At 50.2% G+C, this 20,456-nt stretch overlaps 1 protein-coding gene across 2 annotated transcripts; it reads left to right on the forward strand.

The window, feature by feature from the left end:
- The first annotated feature begins 1,914 nt into the window (after window positions 1-1,914).
- On the forward strand, window positions 1,915-16,869 carry LOC133346561 (ER lumen protein-retaining receptor 2). 2 transcript variants are annotated; one of them, XM_061558218.1, is made up of 5 exons: window positions 1,915-2,657; window positions 10,355-10,455; window positions 11,049-11,207; window positions 12,484-12,737; window positions 16,179-16,869. In XM_061558218.1, exons 1-5 carry the CDS (start codon window positions 2,567-2,569, stop codon window positions 16,450-16,452), a joined length of 879 nt encoding a protein of 292 aa, XP_061414202.1. In that variant the 5' UTR covers window positions 1,915-2,566; the 3' UTR covers window positions 16,453-16,869. The 2 variants fall into 2 exon arrangements, with proteins under 2 accessions (XP_061414202.1, XP_061414191.1); XM_061558207.1 differs by having other exon boundaries at window positions 12,484-12,736; window positions 13,417-16,869.
- Window positions 16,870-20,456: the final 3,587 nt, after the last annotated feature.

Raw genomic sequence — 20,456 nt, forward strand, 5'->3', positions numbered from 1 at the left:
CCTGGTTACACCAGCCCACAGGGGATTCTTGTGTCCGTCCGTCCGTCGTGCGTCCAAAAATGGGAGGGGTGGGGTTGGGTGGAGAGGGGAGGGTGGGGAGGGGCTGGGTGGGGAGGGTGGGGAGGGGCTGGGTGGGGAGGGGAGGGTGGGGAGGGGCTGGGTGGAGAGGGTGGGGAGGGGCTGGGTGGAGAGGGGAGGGTGGGGAGGGGCTGCGTGGGGAGGGTGGGGAGGGTGGGGAGGGGCTGGGTGGGGAGGGGCTGGGTGGGTGGGGCTGGGTGGAGAGGGGAGGGTGGGGAGGGGCTGGGTGGGGAGGGAAGGGCTGGGTGGGGAGGGGAGGGTGGGGAGGGGCTGGGTGAGGAGGGGAGGGGCTGGGTGGGGAGGGTGTTACTGGGTGGGGGGTGGGAGGGGTGGGGCTGGGTGGGGTGGGGAGGGGCTGGTCACCCCGTGTTGCCCTTATAAAACTCAACGTTTAACCTACTCACGCCGGCTTGTGCCCGCCCTCACAGTGGGCCATATTTACATGAATACACCACGCCGCCGTTGACCCTGGCCATTGACCGAGCAAGCCAACGTTCCTACCAGCTCCCTCCGCAGGAATGTGTTAAGCGAGCGTCAACGTGACCCCCCCCCCATAATCGATACGACATCCAGACGCGCGGACAGACCGACAAAACAACGCACAAGCGTCGCCTTCAACCCCAACAGGAGTCGCGTCCATGAACTCCCCCATCCGATAAGGGGCCGTCCATAAATGACGTCACGCGATTTTGGATGATTTTTGACCCCCCCCCCCCTCGTCACACGGCGTCACAAAAAGTCAGCCCCCCCCCCCCTCAAATATGACGTCACAAAGCTCTGCCCCCCCCCCCCAAAACCATATTTCCATTTTGAAAATAAAACATGCTTCAAATCGCTTTAAACTATTGTCAATGTCGTGCGTATTTAATGTGGCGCTGCACTCTGATGTTGTAGGAGTGTTGCTATAACAGTTAGTGTTGTTAACAACAATTCTATATTTATTTAAAGTTGGGCATTTTGATGTGACGTCACATTTCTCAACCGCCCCCCCCCTCTCGTCACACATCGTCACAAATGTCTGACCCCCCCCCCCCAGGTGCGTGACGTCATTTATGGACGGCCCTACCCCCCCTTTAAACCTTCACCCGACGCCACCGCATTCCCTGCATGCCCAGCGAGTGCGGGCTGTGTGTGGGTGGGAGGGGAGCGGTGGCGCAGCGGTTAGCGCGCCGCGCTGCGAACCCCGCGAACCCGGGTTCGATTCCCGCTCACGGGGTCGACACCGGTGACGGATCATCCGATAACCGGTCCCGGACCTCACCTAGGTCGACTCAGCCGCGAATGAGTAACCTGCGTGAAAACATCGCCAGTGGGGGAGACAAAGGCGGCCGGGCGTGGTTGGGGTTCAGCCAGCCCCTCCGTGCACCGTTCCGGCCTTCATAGGTGCTCGCTCACTAACAGCACTTGCCCCTACAGTCTGTGAAGGCTACACGGGGGACTTTTGTCTTTGGTCTCCCCTCCCCCTCGCTACCCCCCCCCCCTTCTCACCCCGCCCCCGTCACCCCGCCCCCGTCACCCCCCCTCCTCACCCCCCCTCCTCGTTACTCCCCCTCACCCCTCCCCCCGCCACCCCCACCCTCCTCCTCACCCCTCCCCCCCACCCTCCCCCTCACGCCTCCCCCCGTCACCCCCACCCTCCTCCTCAGCCCTCCCTCTCTCTCCTCACCCCCCACCCTCCTCCTCACCCCTCCCCCCGCCACCCCCCTTACTCCCCCCCACCCCCATCCTCCACCTCACCCCTCCCCTCGTCACCCCCCACCCCCCTCCCCGCCTGCCCGCTCCTCCTCCCAACCTCCACGTAGGCGGCTGCGCCATATTTTTCTCCCCCCACCCCACCCCACCACCACCTCCACCACCACCAGCCTCCTCCACCACCACCGTAACGCACAGTTCGCCCGGAGCACATCCGTCTGCCTGGCTGGCTGTGTGTGTGTTGACTTTGCCTGCCTGCCTGTGTCTTTGCCTGTCTGTGTGTGTCTTTGCCTGTCTGTGTGTGTGACTTGGCCTGCCTGTGTGTGTCTCTTTGCCTGTGCTGTGTGTGTCTTTGCCTGTGCTGTGTGTGTGTCTTTGCCTGTGCTGTGTGTGTCTTTGCCTGTCTGTGTGTGTGACTTTGCCTGCCTGTGTGTGTGACTTTTCCCTGTCTGTGTGTGTCTTTGCCTGTGCTGTGTGTGTCTCTTTGCCTGTCTGTGTGTGTCTCTTTGCCTGTCCGTGTGTGTGACTTTGCCTGTCCGTGTGTGTGACTTTGCCTGTGCTGTGTGTGTCTCTTTGCCTGTGCTGTGTGTGTGTAGCCTTAACAAGGCTGCGTGGCTGTTTTCGTGCCGTTGCGTGTGAGTGCTTCAGTGGTGGCACGTGTCCGTGTGCGTGCGTGCGTGTGCGCACATCACTCTATCACCCTCCCACGTTCCCACCACTGACCCATTGGCTTATCAGCTGATCTGTCACTTTTGATAGCAACAGCAGCAGCGGCGGCAGCAGCAGCAGCGGCATCATGAACGTGTTTAGACTCACGGGTGACCTCTCCCACCTCCTCGCCATCATCATCTTGCTCATCAAGATATGGAAGACGAGGTCGTGCGCTGGTGAGTTCGCATCGCGTGGTGGTTTGCGGGAGAGACAAAGGCGGTCGGGCGTGGTGCTTTGCTGGCCACCCACCCACGTATCGTGGGGCCGTGCCGACCTTCAATCGGTGCTGAAAAAGTCTGTTAAGGCTACACGGGGGGGGGGGCCGGGAAAATCGATTAATTCAACTCGACAATCCACGCTCAATCATCGCTCCGGGGGTCGATAAAATAGCTACCGCTTTGAAGACTACGGTGTTGGCTTAGCTCACCCGGCGGGTGGACAGATAGACCCCATCCCCAGCCATGGCAATGTGGAATTTCCACCAGGATCGAGATGAGCTGATGGTGTGAATTTGAAGCCCGCGTGCTTTTCACGATGCAACATTCCAGGACAGTTCCGTGGGCGACCTGGTCAAGTTTGTGGGTGACCGGGGGGGTGACGATATTGTCTCTCACCCCACACACCTCTTCATCCAAGGCGTGTGGACAGACGGAAGACCTTACCACCCTCCTTGACAGGACATAGCCGACACGGTATAACTGTATCACTATACTGCATGTGGAACGATGCCACGTTTGGAGTTACACCGCAAACCCGAATAACCTCATCATCATATGCCTCTGATATTTAAAAGTGGTACGGAAATTGTTGCGTTGGCATTTGGTGTAAAAAAAAAAGTGTAAACCAGTGCAGTTGCTGTGTTACTGCTGCTGGAGGCGGGATGTGTCCACGTGTAAGGTTTTGCATATCTCGGGGGAGCGGTGGCGCAGTGGTTAGCGCAGGGGGGGGTGCTCATCTGCTCCCTGGGTCCATCTGCCGTGGTTCGTAACGTTTTAATTGAGATCAGAGCGAACGAACTCGGCCCCGGCCGCAGTAACGTGGACATTACCGCCACAGGCCTCTGAGAGGGACCGTTAGTTTGCTGGAACCGAGTCGAGGATGCTGACATTTGACTCAGCCACCACCCACGTCTCCCTCCCCCCCCCGCTTTACGCTGAACCAGCGTGGTGAAGTATGGTCTTCATACAGCACGCGGATTGACAAAGGACCGCGTACATCACATTGCAGTTTAAATCACGAAGGTCTAGCTTTTTTTGGGGGGGGGCGTCCAAGCCGTCTTTGTCTCTCCGGGAAACTAGCTTCACGGGTTTAGTTTAATGTGATGTTGTTCTCCGTGTGTGTGTGTAACGTGTGGATGTGAGTGTGTCGATGTGTCTTTTGTTTTCGAAGTGCGATCTTGGGCCCAACACCGGTGACGATTATCTGAACCTGCCCTGGGCCTCCCCGAGGTCGACTCAGCCTCAAATGAGTACCTGGTGCGGTGTGTAGTAAACATCGCCACTGGGGGAGACAAAGGCGGCCGGGCGTGGTGCTGGCCACCCACCTTGTCATGTAGCGTGCCGGCCTTCATAGGTGCTACTTTCCTTGGTTGGATTCAAGTTTCAAGTTTATTTTGTTTAACCAAAATGGGAACTCAAGAAACCAGGATATAACTGTACATATATATTTTAAAAAACTACATTTGCAAGAGTGACTGACTTACTAACCTGGGCGGTCATAAAAATAAAAAAGTGAAAGTGAAACAAGTACCAGCAGAACGAAGCAAATAAAATATTTTTTTTATGCACGAGGTGTAAGGCCTCGCTGATCGATATCGCTCTTTTTTCAGAAGCGACCTGGCCACAAATGACAGCTCAACGAAAGTGGCTTATCACGTGGAAATATAGAACAGCAGCCAAATACGATGGAGCGCACGTTGATTCGACGTACAAATACGAACACGCACAAAAAATAATTGTGCCGGTCACACGAGAAATGGATGGATAGGCCAAATATCTCTGTGTACAGGTCGACTGCTCTTCATGCGACAGGGCTGAAAGTAAGGGGATTGAGGTTTTTTTTAAGTCACCCCGTGATCAAAACTCTGACCTTGTCCCTGTGAGCCACGCATGAGTACAACACAAAGACAAAGGTCTCCCGTATAGTCCTTCAACAGACTATTGTGGGTCGGGGCTGTTAGCGAGCACCTATTAAAGCCGGCTAGGTCGGTGGCTGTCCAACATCACCACGCCCGGCCACCTTTGCTGACATTTACACATCGTACCGAGTACTCAAGGCTGAATCTACCCAAGAGAGGCCTAGGTCCGGTTCAAATATTGACCACTGTAAGTGGTCGTGGGTTGGTAGCGCAGTGTGCCGCCGACAACTGAACGCCCGTGATTTACCATGGATTTTTGTTTTCGCAGCACCACACAACCCAGAGAGATTTGCTTTCAAGGGCTACACCTTACTGATGAGCATAACCCACTCCTATGGTTGTATATTTGGAAGTTTGCACGTTCTCGTGTTCTCCCCGTGGTCGCGTGGATTTTTCTCCGGGTCCTCCGCTTTTTTTCATTTCCACATTTCGAATCGACGCGTCTTTCGAGTGTATATGTGGCTGGCTGCGGCGGATAAATTAGCATGCTATAAGTCACTTTGTTGAGCTGTGAATCATGGCCTGGTCGCTTCTGAAAAAATAGAGCCGTATAGCTCAGTAAGCCTTACCTGGTAAAATAAAAGAAAGTATTCTTAGTTTTTTTTCGGTAAAGTCACGTAGGTAAAAAATTAAAATTAATACAAATAAAGTAGTTTGTTTTACATTCTATGAGTGGTGGGTTTTTTCCGGTTTCTGCCTCCCATGAATCCAGACTCTCATCAGGGGCATTCGTGACCACACGTCCCAGTTGTAGCCGGGGTCCCTTAGAATTTACAGTGGGTCCCACTATCAGGCCAGATGTAACTCAGCGGTCGAAGTGAGTGTGCGTCTCACAGTTTGAAGTATGTGAGTTCAAACCCTGGATAGGGCCGTGGACTGGTTCGTAGCAGAGTGAGATTACCCCGTGCACCATTGCTCTCCCGGGATAATGATAGATTATTCACGTACTGTACTTTTATTTTTGCCTGTTTCATCCGCAAGGCATAATTAGAATACAACCAACGTTTACATCAAAAATATATACTATATATCCCTATTCATACCAGCCAGTTGGTTTGGTTTGCACAGTATATTTCTCATGCACTGTAGTATCATCACTACATTTCTGTCAATGTATTATTATGATGATGGCTCTTTTAATAAAGGTATGGGGCGGTGATTGGCAGCTCAATTAGCCACGTGGAGGGGAACGTCGGCTGAATCACACTCCACGTCAGCACATCAGCTGCGGAAAATCTATTCCCCGGGGCGGCGGTAAACATCTATGGTCTGATTGGTGTTTATGATGATGATGATGCGTCGATTAAAAATGCTCACCTATCTTCCGACGCGCTTAATCGATTTCGATTGCTCTTAGCCTCTAGAGGCGCTGCTGTTCGACCGCGGGTTTTTCTTTTGAGAGAGAAAAAAAATCGATTCGTGACAATTCGTCGAATCGCTCGGAAACTTGGATCGTTCCTTCCCAATGCTTGCAGGCAAATGTATGCGATTGTTGTGTGAATGTAAAACTGAACTATTAACATTTGTTATTTTATTTGAGCAGGTAAGGCCCACTAAACTATATGGCTTTTCAGAAGCGACTTGGCTATAACAAGTGATAGCTCAACGAAGTGGCTTATCATGAGGACATTATATATATCAGCAGTCAAGTACTCTAAACGCGTGTTGATTCTAAATGTGGAAGGAAAAACCGGAGGACCACTTGACCACGGGGAGAGAGAGCGAGAAACATGCAAACTCCAAATATACTTACAGGCATCTGGGTCTGGATCGGGCTCACGAACTCGTGTACACCAGGCGAGGTAGTTAACACGTGGCACCCTAAGTTTATATACTGCATATGTGTTGGCACGGTAGGGAGCCAAGGTTGGGGTTGGTACCAGTCATCTTAGTCAACCCACGGCACCTGGGTCTGTCCCCTGACCTGCCAACTGTGCCTTTGACACTTCACGTGATAGCCTTCAAGCCTGGCACAAACGCTCTGGTTATGTCACCACCACTTAGTGGTTGCTTCTGTCTATGGACTATGTGCTTGGCGTGTGCGAGTTTGTATGTGTGTAAGAGTACGTGTGTAGGTGCATGTATTGCCTTTACGCGTTTGCAGGTGTATTTATGTAAGTGAATCGGAATCTTTATTGAGACTGGACGAATCCGATGAGCCATGAAAGTTACAACAACACTACCAACACCGATAGGAGTGCAAAGCGTAGGAAAGGTAAGCGGGTCACTAAAAAAAATTTAAACATAAAAATAAAGTATGCAAGTACAAATTGCAAAAGTATATCAGTTCCCGCCGTATTCAGGATAGCCTGCTATGACCCATCTTGGGTCAAAACAGACTGGGTTGTGTAAAGGGCTCACAGATCCTTGAAAGGTTTGCACAAAGTCCCATCGGTAAGCTCGTCCGGTAGGCGAGGCTGCATTGCCTGGGTCAAGTAACCCACATTCCGAGCCACCGCATGCCCAAGCAGCTTCTGTTTGGCCGGATAGAGAGGGCTAAACGGGCGCGGCACGGGCTGGAGAAGAGATGGAGCTGATGTGGCACGGGAGGATATGGATCTGAGTGGACTTGCAGATGACCGGTACCAGCGGTGTCAAGATCGACTTCTGTGTAGGAGGATGCTCGTGAAGGACGCTCCTGGGAGGGATGGATGTAGTCGCCCTCCAGCAACAACGGAGGACGGAGGAGCGAAGCTCACAAAAATGAGTGGAACGCCAGGCAGATAAAACACAGCAAGGTGGCATAGTGGGGAGGCACAGGTGGTGCATGTTACCAGTCATCTCAGTCAACCCAAAGGACCTGGGTCTGTCACGTGATCGAGCCTTGCTACACTTCACGTAATAGTCTCATTGTGCACCTAGCCTGGCACAGATGCCGAGGTGCGTCACCTCCACTTAGCGATTATGATTTCCGAAAGTATATGTACTCTAGATGTACGTGCGTATGAAAGTAAGTGTGTGTAAGTTCGTGAATGTGTAATCACATGTACATACGTACTCTGTACAGTATTTGATTGTAGGTATATATATTAGTGAATTAATTACTATAATGTAGGTGCATGTATATATGTGTATGCATGTCTTGGAATCCCGCTCACGGCCAACACGAGTGACGGTTGTTTGAGCCGGTCCTGGGCCTCTCCTAGGTCGACTTGGCCTCAAATGAGTACCTGGTGCAGTGTGTAAACATCGCCACTAGGGAGACAAAGGCGGCCGAGCACGGTGCTGGCACTTGCCCCAAAAGACTTTTACGCCAAAAGAGGGGATCTTTGTCTTTGGCATATCTTATATAGACACACACAGAGTGCATACCTTTACACACACATCACGTACAAACTTACAACAAGACAAAGATCCCCCGTGTAGCCTTAACAGACTGTTGGGGCAAGTGCTGTTCGCAAGCACCGATGAAGGCCGGAACAGCACACGAGGGGGTGGGTGGCCAGCACTACGCCCGACCGCCTTTGTCTCCCCAGTGGCGATGTTTACACACCGCACCAGGTACTCATTTGAGGCTGAGTCGACCTAGGGGAGGAGGCCCGGGACCGGTTCAGATAACCGTCACCGGCGTTGACCGTGAGTGGGAATAGAACCCGGGTTTTCTGGGTTCGTAGCGCAGCGCGCTAACCGCTCCACCACCGCTCCCCACACACACACACGTCACATTGACACGTGGCCTTGCTAAGTTTGCTCCATAGGTGGCGTCACCGCTCTCCGACTCTCACGGTCTGACGTGGCAACTCTTCTCAAAAGCTTCAACCCTCAACCCACAGACAAAGACAAAGGATCCCCCCCCTCCCACTCCCCGTCCTCCTTTTTTGGGGCAAGTGCTGTTAGCGAGTACCTACACACACACACATCCTTAACCTTAGGAAAAGGTTGCAAGTGTTGTTAGCAATCAAACGTATCTGTTTTTTAAACACGTAAAACAGACTTTTTTGGGGCAAGTGCTGTTAGCGAGTATCCCACACACACACATCCTTAACCTTAGGAAAAGGTAGTGTGTTGTTAGCAATCAAACGTACCTGTTTTTTAAACACGTAAAACAGACTTTTTTGGGGCAAGTGCTGTTAGCGAGTACCACATACACACACACACATCCTTAACCTTAGGAAAAGGTTGCAAGTGTTGTTAGCAATCAAACGTATCTGTTTTTTTTTTTTTAAACAGACGTCAAGCAGGAGATCATATTCACGAAATAATGTCTAAATTTGCTGAAGAGTGGCTGATTGAGTGCTTTAGTATTTTGTTGCATAGAGACTCCATCATAGACCGGTCTGTCAGTCTATTGTGTAGAGACCCCATCAGAGAGCGGTATATCTGTCTATTGTGTAGAGACTCAATTAGAGATGGGTCTGTGTGTCTATTATCTCGAGACCCCATCAGAACCTGTCTGTCTGTCTATTGTCTAGAGACCCCATCAGAGAGCGCTCTGTCTCTCAACAATATTGTTGAGATTTTTCTCTGTTTGTACAGACGGGCGCACACCGCTACGCTTCACACGTCACACGCAGTAGCTTGGACAGGAGAACGTCGCTGGGATGGATGGCGGACGATGGTTAAGAATGATAGAGTAGCAGCCAACGAATGGTACGCTTCCAATGGAGCGATGCAATGAAAATCGCGTGTCGGTGCGAGTCGGTTTCTTGCTTCGTGAGATCGTGAGATTTGGTTCCGGTTTAGGGAGGCCTCCATCCAGCAGCGCATGGACCATGGCTGATGCTGCTGCTGCTGTGGCGGAGACAACCACCGTTCAGCCGACGTTGGCATGCAGTTGCAACCGTCGGCCCAACGTTGTCCCAACGTTCCGTGTTTCGCTGGGCGGTGCCTGCCAGCTGTTGGGCTTTGTGCTCAGAGTGGTGGGGGGAAGGGGAGTGGGTCGAGGGGGGGGGGCTCCAACCCGGATTCGAATCGGCAGCGGTCGCCCCCTTCCTGGACGACCCCGCACGGCTCCGTCACGCGTTCCGATCTCCACGCCGGCACTCCCCCCCCCCCTCTAGCCCCCCCGCCCCCACAACTCCACCCCCCCCACCCCTGCCACCTCGCAAGTTCTCAATTGGCTCCAGGCGCACTTGACCCAGCCCAGTGGCACGGAGCCTATCGAGAGTGCAAAGTGTTCGCCAAGAGCAGAGCTCAGCACGCGGATGTGCGCGTCGCGATTGTGGCTGCTGAGCCCCCCCCCCCCCCACTTCCCCGATGGACACGTCACCCCTACCCGGCCGCTGTCATGCGTGCACAGCTGTGCAGTGGGGGTGTCATGTGTGGTTCGCGGTGTGATGCGGTGGTGTCTGGCGGTCACGTGCGGTGGATTGTGGTGGAGTGTGGCGGTGCGTGCATGTTGAAACTTCTTTCGCACCGTACGTTGCCAACCGTGCTAATCGGAGGTGCGCTCGTGTGCGGTGGAGTGTGGTGGTTTGTGGTTGTGTGTGGTGGTGTGTGATGTGCGGTGTGGTGTATGTGGTATATGTGTATAAATGACGTGGTGTGTATTCAAAGTGGCAGCAAGATTTTTTGTCGTTGCAAATGCAGCTATTTATTGAAATTATTTTTACGCTTGTTCACGCAGGAAAGCGGCACAAAGTCTCACGGCACTTTTCAAAGAGGATTCTGCCAAGTATTGTGCAGTGGCGGGTGGGGGGTGGTCTATTATTGCAACGTAGATTCTAGTCAAGTTATTTGATTCGTTTGAATGATTTCTCCCCTTCCTCTCTGGCCCATTCGCAAAATCCCAAACAGGAATTTCTGGGAAGAGCCAGATCCTGTTCGCTCTGGTGTTCACCACTCGATACCTTGACCTCTTCACCACCTTCATCTCCATCTACAACACCAGCATGAAGGTCAGTGATGCCCCCAGATTGCCTAAGGACCCTACCTACGTGCGCGTGATGTTAGTGGTATTATTGCAAACAACTTTTTTTTTCTAATTCGTGGCGCACCACCACGGGAAGGGGGGTAGAGCCAAGGAGGAGACGGATGGGGAAAAGGGATGTGGAACGGGAGAGGGAAGAGAGAAGAGGAATAATCGGAAATAGAATGAAAAGGATTGGGAAAGGAATGGAGAAACGGGAGCAGGAGAGATGAGGATGCACGCATGTGTGTTGAACTTCTTTCGCACCGTACGTAGCCAACCGTGCTAATCGAAGGATCAGATGGAGGAGGAGGCTTCATTGGGGCCCCGACGTGGAGCGGCGTTCCTTTTCACAGTGGGCGTCATGGAGAGGGAGGAGAGATTCAAGAGAGTGGGGTGGCCACGCAGAAGAAGCCACGTGATTCACAGGAGGCTGGAGCTTAATTAAACAAAGAGATTTAGATTTCTTTCCGCTCGCTCGCTCACTCACCTCCGATTACCACGGTTGGCTACGTACGGTGCAAAAGAAGTTTAACACACGGACACTCGATGGCTCGCTCACTCACGCACTCGCTCTCGTAGGTTGTGTACATGGCTTGCGCTTACGCCACGCTCTGGATGATCTACCACAAGTTCAAGGCGACGTACGACGGCAACAACGACACATTCCGCGTCGAGTTCCTGGTCGTGCCCATCGGAGGCCTCTCGGTGCTTGTGAACCACGACTTCTCTCTGCTCGAGGTGAGCGAGGGGGCGGCCCTGGGCATCGCACCGGGGGGGTTTGCCACCTTCTCCGAGTTTGAGTCGCTCACGCGGTCCGGGTGGCAGCAATGGATTTGTGCCGAGGTGGAGAAATATGTCCGGGGTTTTTGTCTCGTGGGGGGGGGGGAAAGGTGGCAATCATAGTTTGCAAATGTATGTATGTTGAACTTATTCATAGTCTTAGGTTTTTTCGGTAAAGTCACGTAGGTAAAAAATTATAATTAATAAAAAGTAAAATAAAAATAATTATTATTATTATTAATTTAATTTTTTTACCTACGTGACTTTACCGAAAAAACCTAAGAATATGAATCCTTGCAGTCACGAAAGCTTCAAATCTAGAATTATGTTGAACTTATTTCACACCGCACGTAGCTGACCGTGCTTATCAGAGGTGCTGGGTAAGGACAACAATCTAAACACAAAGCAGTTGTAAAGATTATTTACCCTTTTTAAAGTGAAATATTGATGTTATACCATGACACATCATGAGACGAAGGGTCTATTCAGAACTCTCATAGAACCTTGCAGTGCTTCGTGTTAGAGAACGACCCATGGAAGTGAATATCATAGAGCTACCTCTGAGATGCCTTTACACAGTAAAAGGGGCAGCGCTTTCCGACCCACTCTAAATGTACGAGCAATGTTTTGTCGCACGACAGTCATTTGAATTCTCAGAGCGGACTTAAAGTGTGGAAACCATATTTAACGTCGCGTTGTTCACGTCATTTGTTGCGACCATCAACTCGCCTGACTTGCGGACCCGGTTTAATTGATGACGTCGAGGACAATAACGACGCTACATATTCTTAGGTTTTTTCGGTAAAGTCACGTAGGTAAAAACATTAAAAAGTAAAATAAAATAAAAATCACGACGTTTCGGAGGCAACACAAGCTTCCGTCTTCAGGTGGTACCGTCACAGCCACGACAGCTGTATCAAGTAAATGAGAGATTGCAGGAGCTACCACTCCGTTTATATAATGGTTATATTATATATTATATAAACGGAGTGGTAGCTCCTGCAATCTTTCATTTACTTGATACAGCTGTCGTAGCTGTGACGGTACCACCTGAAGACGGAAGTTTGTGTTGCCTCCGAAACGTCGTGATTTTTATTTTATTTTACTTTTTAATGTTTTTACCTACGTGACTTTACCGAAAAAACCTAAGAATATGAATCCTTGCAGTCACGAAAGCTTCAAATCTAGAATTAACGACGCTACAGTCCGTTGACTGCGCGTGGATGCCCGGCAGATCCTGTGGACGTTCTCCATCTACCTCGAGTCGGTGGCGATCCTGCCGCAGCTCTTCCTCGTGAGCAAGACCGGCGAGGCGGAGACCATCACCAGCCACTACCTCTTCGCCCTCGGCCTCTACCGAGCCCTCTACCTCCTCAACTGGATCTGGCGCTACTACTTCGAGGGCTTCTTCGACCTCATCGCCATCGTCGCGGGCGTGGTGCAGACCATCCTCTACTGCGACTTCTTCTATCTCTACGTCACCAAAGGTGGGGGGAGGCGGGGGCGCCGGGGGTAGATACAGGACAAGTGTACGGTGGCACGGTGGTTAGCACGCCGAGTTATGAACTTTGCGACCCACTAGGGAGGCAAAGGTGGCCGGGCGTGGTGCTGGCCATCCACCCCTCTCATGCGCCCTGTCGGCCTTCGTAGGTGCTACTCACGAGCCGCACTTGCCCCCAAAAGTCTGTTAAGGCTATCCAGGTGATCTTTGTCTTTGAACTGCGTCTGTATAATAAGCAACCGATCTGTATGTGTGTGTGTATATATGTCTGTAAAACTCCCCTGTACGCCCAGGAAAAAGCCTTTTAAAATATCGAGGCTTATCTTAAGGAGGGCCCTGCTTCATCAAGATACTTGGCCAATTCTTTGAATGAGTGTTTGGCTTTACGTAGGAGGAGGAGACCGGAGAATAGCCACCCAAGCCATACGAGAGGGTATATCTTGAGAAGCGCCCACGCTATGATCGCGGGTACCAGGGTTAATTCCCGGACCTGGGACAGCATCATTTGACGGTTGTGATCTGAACCTCGGTCCTGCCTGTCCTCTCGGCCTTACATGAGTGACTGCGTGCGATGGAGAGATGGGTGGAACTGACGTCGCGCTCGCCACGATGAAGAGCAGTGCATGAGCACGTGCTGAGTTGTTTCCCTCTGTCCTTGGGTTGCAGTGCTGAAGGGCAAGAAGCTAAGCCTCCCGGCGTAGAAGCCTCTCGCCACTCGGCCCGGCGTCACTTCTCCGACGCTGTCCGCACGAAGTCGTTGGAGCAAAGGGTCAATACGAAGACTAGCACGCACTCGCACGCACTCGCACGCAATCGCTCGCACACACAACTTGGCTCTCTTTCTCTTTTCTCTCTCTCACTCTCTCTTTAAAACGGGTGAAATATGCAAACATGGTAACAATTCCAGAACAAGATGGCGTTCGAGTTGAATCCGTTGGCGGTTGTAATCGCAGTGCGCGCTCGAACGCCCCTCTCGTTGCTTCAGCCGGCTCTCGCCTAGTTAAATAAAGGACGCATTCATTGACTCGGATCAAATGTATCCGGGGTGATTCCTTTATAGATACCCCACTGACCCCGGCTAACGCACCACCCATCGGATGCGGTAAACAAATCGGACCGGCCATGTTGGAGAAAGTGTTCTAGCGGAGTGTTGGATGATTTCACAAGTGCGTATTGCGATTGGTGGCAGACATGTCGATGCTTGGACGTGAATGATTATTTTCTCCATAAATTTCTTCCCTATTTTAGTGGGCCGTCTATAAATGGATCGTCCCCGTATATACAGTTGGCGGCAAAAGTCAGGAACCCGTAGCGGTGTGTTGATTGAAAACACGGGCTGAGCGTGTTGTTGAGATCCACGTGGACTTGTTGAGGAATGTTCAAGTGTCCTGTGTGGAAACGTAAGATGCGTGCGCAAGCAATCGGTGCACAGTTCAAGCATCTAGAAATAACAAACAGCAGGAAGGCACGACTTTTATCACGTGACCACTACATTGCATGTACCGTGCTCCTCAACCTTTGCCAGACCATCAACTCAAAATCGAGCTGAGAATGTGGCCTTATTATTGATTGCAATTCAAGCAATCTGCTATCAATGACAATTCAGACTCGGGCTCAGACTTTATTTCCGCTGGCGAGGCCCCATTGAGCGACACCGCTCCGTTGTTTCAACGACGACCGCAGCCCAAGAACGCCGGCAGTGGTGGCAGTTACAAAACATTGCAATCGTGGGGGATATGCAAACTAAACAAGGACAGAAAGACAAAACTGTGTCCACAACGACATATATAAGCACAGACGTATGGTTCCTGGCATTTGTCTTACCTTGTATACTGTATATGCATATATTTGCTTCCAAGTGTGTGTCCCCATAGTGAAATGAGTATTCAATGGTGCTTATTTGCAATGGCACGTTTTAAGCCAGTGGTGGAAACTCTACATTGCTATGTCAGGGACTAGTATCTCCACAGGACAACCACTATTTTGTATACTGTATATAATCACGATGATATCGGTCCTTTATTTATCCAGGAGAGAAAGAAAAACACCTCGCCGAGTTTCGCAAGGGTCTTACTTCGGGATATTAGGCCAATTCGTTTTTGAGTATTTTTTTACATATCCTGTGCTATGTAATGAACGGTCAATACACGTAGCAGAATACAGGAGAAACGCTGTCTTATAAGTAGACGAAGCTCTTGTAAACTCATCCCAGTGCTTAACCAAACTTATTTTACCATGCATTGGAGGTTTCCGCAGCCACGATTAGAATTCGTATATGTAAACTTTATACGGGCCGTGTAATGGCATGCGTGACTTCACTGAAGCAACGACCGGTGGTGAAAGTTGCATATACATGGTCGTATCCGCGTGAAGTTTACAAAGTTTTCACGTTTACCACTACGTTTGCCGTTTCAAAGAGCGTACACCTTATACGTTTGCCGTGGAGCGTTATGGGTAGAAGCGTGAATAGGCAGAACTCCGTTTCTGTGTTCTCACATAAAATGAAAACATTGTCTATAAAACTATGGCTTTTGTCATTGAACATGAGCCTCAAAGTTTAGATGGCAAGTTCTTGCCAATGACACCTGGAAATCAAGCGGCATTTGTTTAACGAGCCTGACTCTGCTGATGAGACCCAGCAAATGGAAACCGGTGCCGAGTTCGCTTGCGTCAACAAACTTTGCTTGGTAAAATTGGTCTGGGAAAGTCAATGGGCCGATGGACTAACACATTTGTAGTTATACGTGGAGACACAAGACAGAGTTCTGCTTTGATGTTCTATCTGATATAGGTCATAAAGTGTCATGCCGTAAATGTTACATGATGTATATTTCACCCCTTTTTAGTTTTATCATTTCAACCTTTGCATTTTTAAAGGCCCAGTGTATAGTTTTTCAGATTTTATTATCATTATTGAGATTTGGTGGGGGGGAATAGTGAGTGCTGAGGTTGGTATCAGTCCAGATGTTCTCTCTATATTTAGAGCAAACACATCACCGGAGAAATGCGACACATTGTCTGAAATTACGGTAGTCAACCAAAGGGTACGAGTGCGTGGACACTGTGAGCTTGGCGACGATCAGGAGAGCTTAGACGCGATGGCGCTTAGCCATTTCTTTGCAAAGAGCTGAGCTGATCGTGCGATCAAATTTAATTGATTATTTTCGATTTAAAGCTTTCGTGACCGCAGGGATTCATATTCCTGGTTCTTTCGGTAAAGTCACGTAGAAGGGAAATAATAAAAATAAAGTTTTCATATTTTTTTTATTTCCCTTCTACATGACTTTACCGAAAAAAACAAGAATATTAATTGATTCTACGAAACCTAACAAGTCGGTACCGCACACCACTATTTAATTTCACAATTGTGGACATTTTGACGATGGCAAACGTATCGTAGTCATCGTCGGTCTACGCGAATACTCGCTCCGTGCGTGGTCCGACAACCGAGCCTTCGAAAACTCCAGACTCGTCACCCACTCGTGTATCTCACACTTGGGGTTTGACACTCGGAATCGAATCGTTGTCAACCTAGTTGCTCACTGGCTCTGCCGAGCACATGCCGACCTCCTGAGTTGTCCGTCCACCCATTATCACCAATTGTCACCTCCCCGTTTTGTCAGCGCACGTGGCCACAACTGGTCCCCCATGGGACGGCTAAACCCATCGCATTGGCAATCGCTCAACAAATCGTCGTCGTAGGAGGCGCTGACGGTGACTCGCTTCCGATGTGTCGGATTTTTAGGTGCGATGGCTTTATATTAGAACGCGCGTACTCACTGAAGCATGTGCATCCACTCACCCTTCCCCCAACACGCTCTGTTCGCTACCCCGTTTTCCAGCGTGATTCTTCCGTGAGTTTAACTTGTCTGCATTGTTATTTGTATTACTCATTCGAAATTTACACTCGCCCCCTTCGCTTTGGACGCCAAGGCAGCAACTTGTAACACAGTATTAGAAGTTAGAACGTTTCCTAATTTTTCTCTCTTTTAAGGATATTACTCGTTGCATTTCATCGCACAGTGTATTTTGTATCATTATAAAACTGCCGTTAGCATACAAATGGGTCTTAAGGACAAGCATTTTTTCTGCTTTGTATTAAAGTGTTCGATCACGGCACCCGTGTCATTTACAATCGTTGCGTTGTTTTTTTTTATGTTTTTAATCATTCGCTCGCTGATACCTGGGTCTGTCCGCAATTGTGCGTTTGTGTGTGTGTGTGCTGAAACAAAGCAAACGGCGTGCCCAGACGAGCCACTCGTGTGGGTGATTTTGACTTTTGCTTTGACTGGTTGGTACAGCATTGTGAAAACTTCGGGTGGTGCTCAGATTCGAACTGTTATGGAGCCTGCACAGTCTGGAAATGCGACTGGCTGTTATGGGAGTCATACTCTGATTAGACATGAGTTTTACATTCCACTAATTCATTGATTAATATTAGTTCTTAAGCTCATGATACACGTGTCAAATTATGACTGTGAGAACCAGTCGACTTTTGTTGATTTAAATTCGCGACTGGCTGGTATGGGAGTCATACTGATTAGACTTGAGTTTTAAACTCCACTAATTAATTGATAATTATCAGTTCTTAAGCTCATGATACACGGTCAAATTATGAATGTAAAAACCAGTGGATTTTTAAAATTCTTATTTGTTGCAATTGGTTTACGTGATTCATGCAGCCACTAGAGGCTGCCACATTGGCACCGTTTAAAGAATAATTGATGGTTTAATTTGGAATAGTGACCCCCGTAGATTGTGACAATCCATCCATTGGCTGGAAGGGGTAGATCGTTTAGCAGCTCCTAAAAAGTGTGGGATTTAAACGTGGCTTCGTGCCCAAACAACAACACATTTAATTGTCACCACTGTAGGGATCCGTCTGCGCATGAGCCTCCTACCGTACGTACATCACTCCCGATCGGCCCGACACACTCTGGCTCTGCCTCGACCAGGAGCCGGCATTCTGCGGCTCCGTAGCCACATGCGGCTCTTTGATGGACTGCTTCCTGACGTCATTCACGTTGCATTGCGGCTCTTCAAATATATTGGAGGTTTTTTTAGTTTTTACCGAATTTGCTAAAAACAAATTTTACTCTTCTTGTTATTTTGCTTTGCCGATCCCTGGTCTGAACGTGCTGATTTGCGTCAAGTGTTTAATATCGCGATCTCGTCGTTATCTCTCGTTTATTCATAATCAACGTTTTTGGGTTAGATCGCGTTATTTATAAATGTGTCGTAACCCTCCACCACCCGACACGGCCAATCAGCAAAAAAAGTGTCACGTTGACAAAAGACAAATAGTTCACTGCTTTAGCCCACCGGTGTGTTGAAGCGTGAAACCACAACATTTAAAAATTTTTGAGTAGCACGACGTTTCGCTGGTAATTGCATCCAGCATCATCGGGCAATTCGCCAGAAAACGTTGATTATGAATAATATTGGTCGCGAAAGCCTACGTGTTAAATCTCTCGTTTAGTTCAACTCCACACTATAATAGCAGTCCGTCACATTTGTTTCAGCACCTCCACGACCACCACCCCCCCCCCCCCACACATCACCACCCGTTGCAGCTGTGAGTTGAGACGCACGCGAGATGGGGAACGACTGCAAGGACGCCTTGCCTTGGATGTTGAACAACATCGACGCTTTGTTACAAACACGAGTGTAGCCGCCGAGTGTACAATAAACATGATTCTTGCATAGTTGGTGCTTGTGTGTGTGTGTGTGTCAGTTTCAATCCACTGCTGGATGAGAAGGACCCGCAGGCCTGCATGGCACGCGCAGGTCATCCTCGTTCGGCAATCCTCTCGCGATGAGTACTGGACATTCCACATTACTATGGCGGGTGGCAAGAGTGGTGAGTGCTGTGCATCGTGAACCTGGCGCCCTGAGGGCGATTCCCGCTCACGGCTAACATCAGTGGCCAGTAATGTGGGCTACCCCACCCCCACCCTCCCACTAGCTTCGCCAATCCTCACTGACCAGCGTGGTGAAGTATGGTCAAACCAACACGGGCACATAGAGACCATCATTCAGCGGTGGGTTGACACTTTAAATTGAAAATTAATTTCTTTAGAACTGATTTTGGTGTTTAGTTCTTTCCCCGCACCTCCGATTAGCACAGTTGGCTGCGTACGGTGCGAAAGAAGTTCAACACGCAGACATGTATGGACATTGTGATGTGGAAGTGCTAAATTCATCTCGATCCGAAGTAATTGATAGCGGATTGTTAGTAAATTGACAATTTTCACCGCGTTTATCTGTAGAGTATTGACTATATTCATCGTGAGCTTAGGGATAAATGTTAATCTGCGATGGTATGCGTCGTATACACCCAGAAGCCTATTTTTGTCACTGAATGTGTTTTCAGGGTCGCTGGGCAAACTGCAGAGGGCGCGAGCTGAGTGGCCCCAGCAATAGCGAGATGGATACTGGATGTGGTGTGCCGGGCACTGATATATTAATTGCCGGTCCACTGATCACAATCAGGATATGTATTCTTAGTTCTTTCGGTAAAGTTACGTAGATAGAAAATAAATAAAAAATAAATATTATTTTCATTTACTTGACTTTATCTACGTGACTTTATCGAAAGAACCAAGAATATGAATTCCTGCAGTCACGAAAGTTTTAAGTCAACATTTAATCAGGATGTGTGTACTTGAAGAATCCGATGAGCTATAAAGCTTTTTTTCAGAGATGCCATGTCGGGGCGGATCAGAGTATTACGAAAAACAATAAAAATAACGATAGAAGTAAAATAGCAAAGGTCAACAAATTACAAATAAAACGTAACTATTTCGTATCTCACCAAGGCCCACTTAGCTATTAACGTATTTTTCAGAAATGACCTGGCCACAAACGATACCACAACGAAGTGGCTTGTCATGTGGAAATGTAGAGCATTAATAGAATGAAGCCCTGGTTACACATCCACTGTAACACATTCCTGCGGAGGGAGCTGGTAGGAACGTTGGGTTACTCGGTCAATGGCCAGGGTCAACGGCGGCGTGGTGTATTCCGCAAATATGCCCGACTGTGAGGGCGGGCACAAGCCGGCGTGAGTAGGTTAAACGTTGAGTTTTATAAGGGCACCACAAGGTGACCAGCCCCTCCCCACACAGCCCCACCCCTCCTACCCCCCACCCAGCTCCACCCTCCCCACCCAGCCCACCCTCCCCACCATCCCCACCCAGCCCCACCCTCCCGACCCAGCCCCTCCCCACCCTCCCCACCCAGCCCCTCCCCACCCAGCCCCTCCTCACCCAGCCCCTCCCCACCCTCCCCACCCAGCCCCACCCTCCCCTCCCCACCCAGCCCCACCCTCCCCACCCTCCCCACCCAGCCCCTCCCCACCCTCCCCACCCAGCCCCTCCCCACCCAGCCCCTCCTCACCCAGCCCCTCCCCACCCACCCCACCCAGCCCCACCCTCCCCTCCCCACCCAGCCCCACCCTCCCCTCCCCACCCAGCCCCTCCCTCTCCACCCAGCCCCTCCCTGCACGACGGACGGACGGACGGACACAATAATCCCCTGTGGGCTGGTGTAACCAGGAGGTTCCTACCAGTATTATTTGCATTACCTGTCAACCCACACGGTTCACCCTGTATTCTTGTACAGGGAAATTTAGTGTTAAGGTCATACGACGTACAGCCGTTTCGATACGGTCAAAATAAATGTGTCTGTCTACTTGTTTGTGTTTC

The sequence above is a fragment of the Lethenteron reissneri genome, chromosome 3 (assembly GCF_015708825.2).
Source record: "Lethenteron reissneri isolate LAM-NWPU_2019-01 chromosome 3, ASM1570882v1, whole genome shotgun sequence".
Classification (NCBI taxonomy): domain Eukaryota; kingdom Metazoa; phylum Chordata; class Hyperoartia; order Petromyzontiformes; family Petromyzontidae; genus Lethenteron; species Lethenteron reissneri.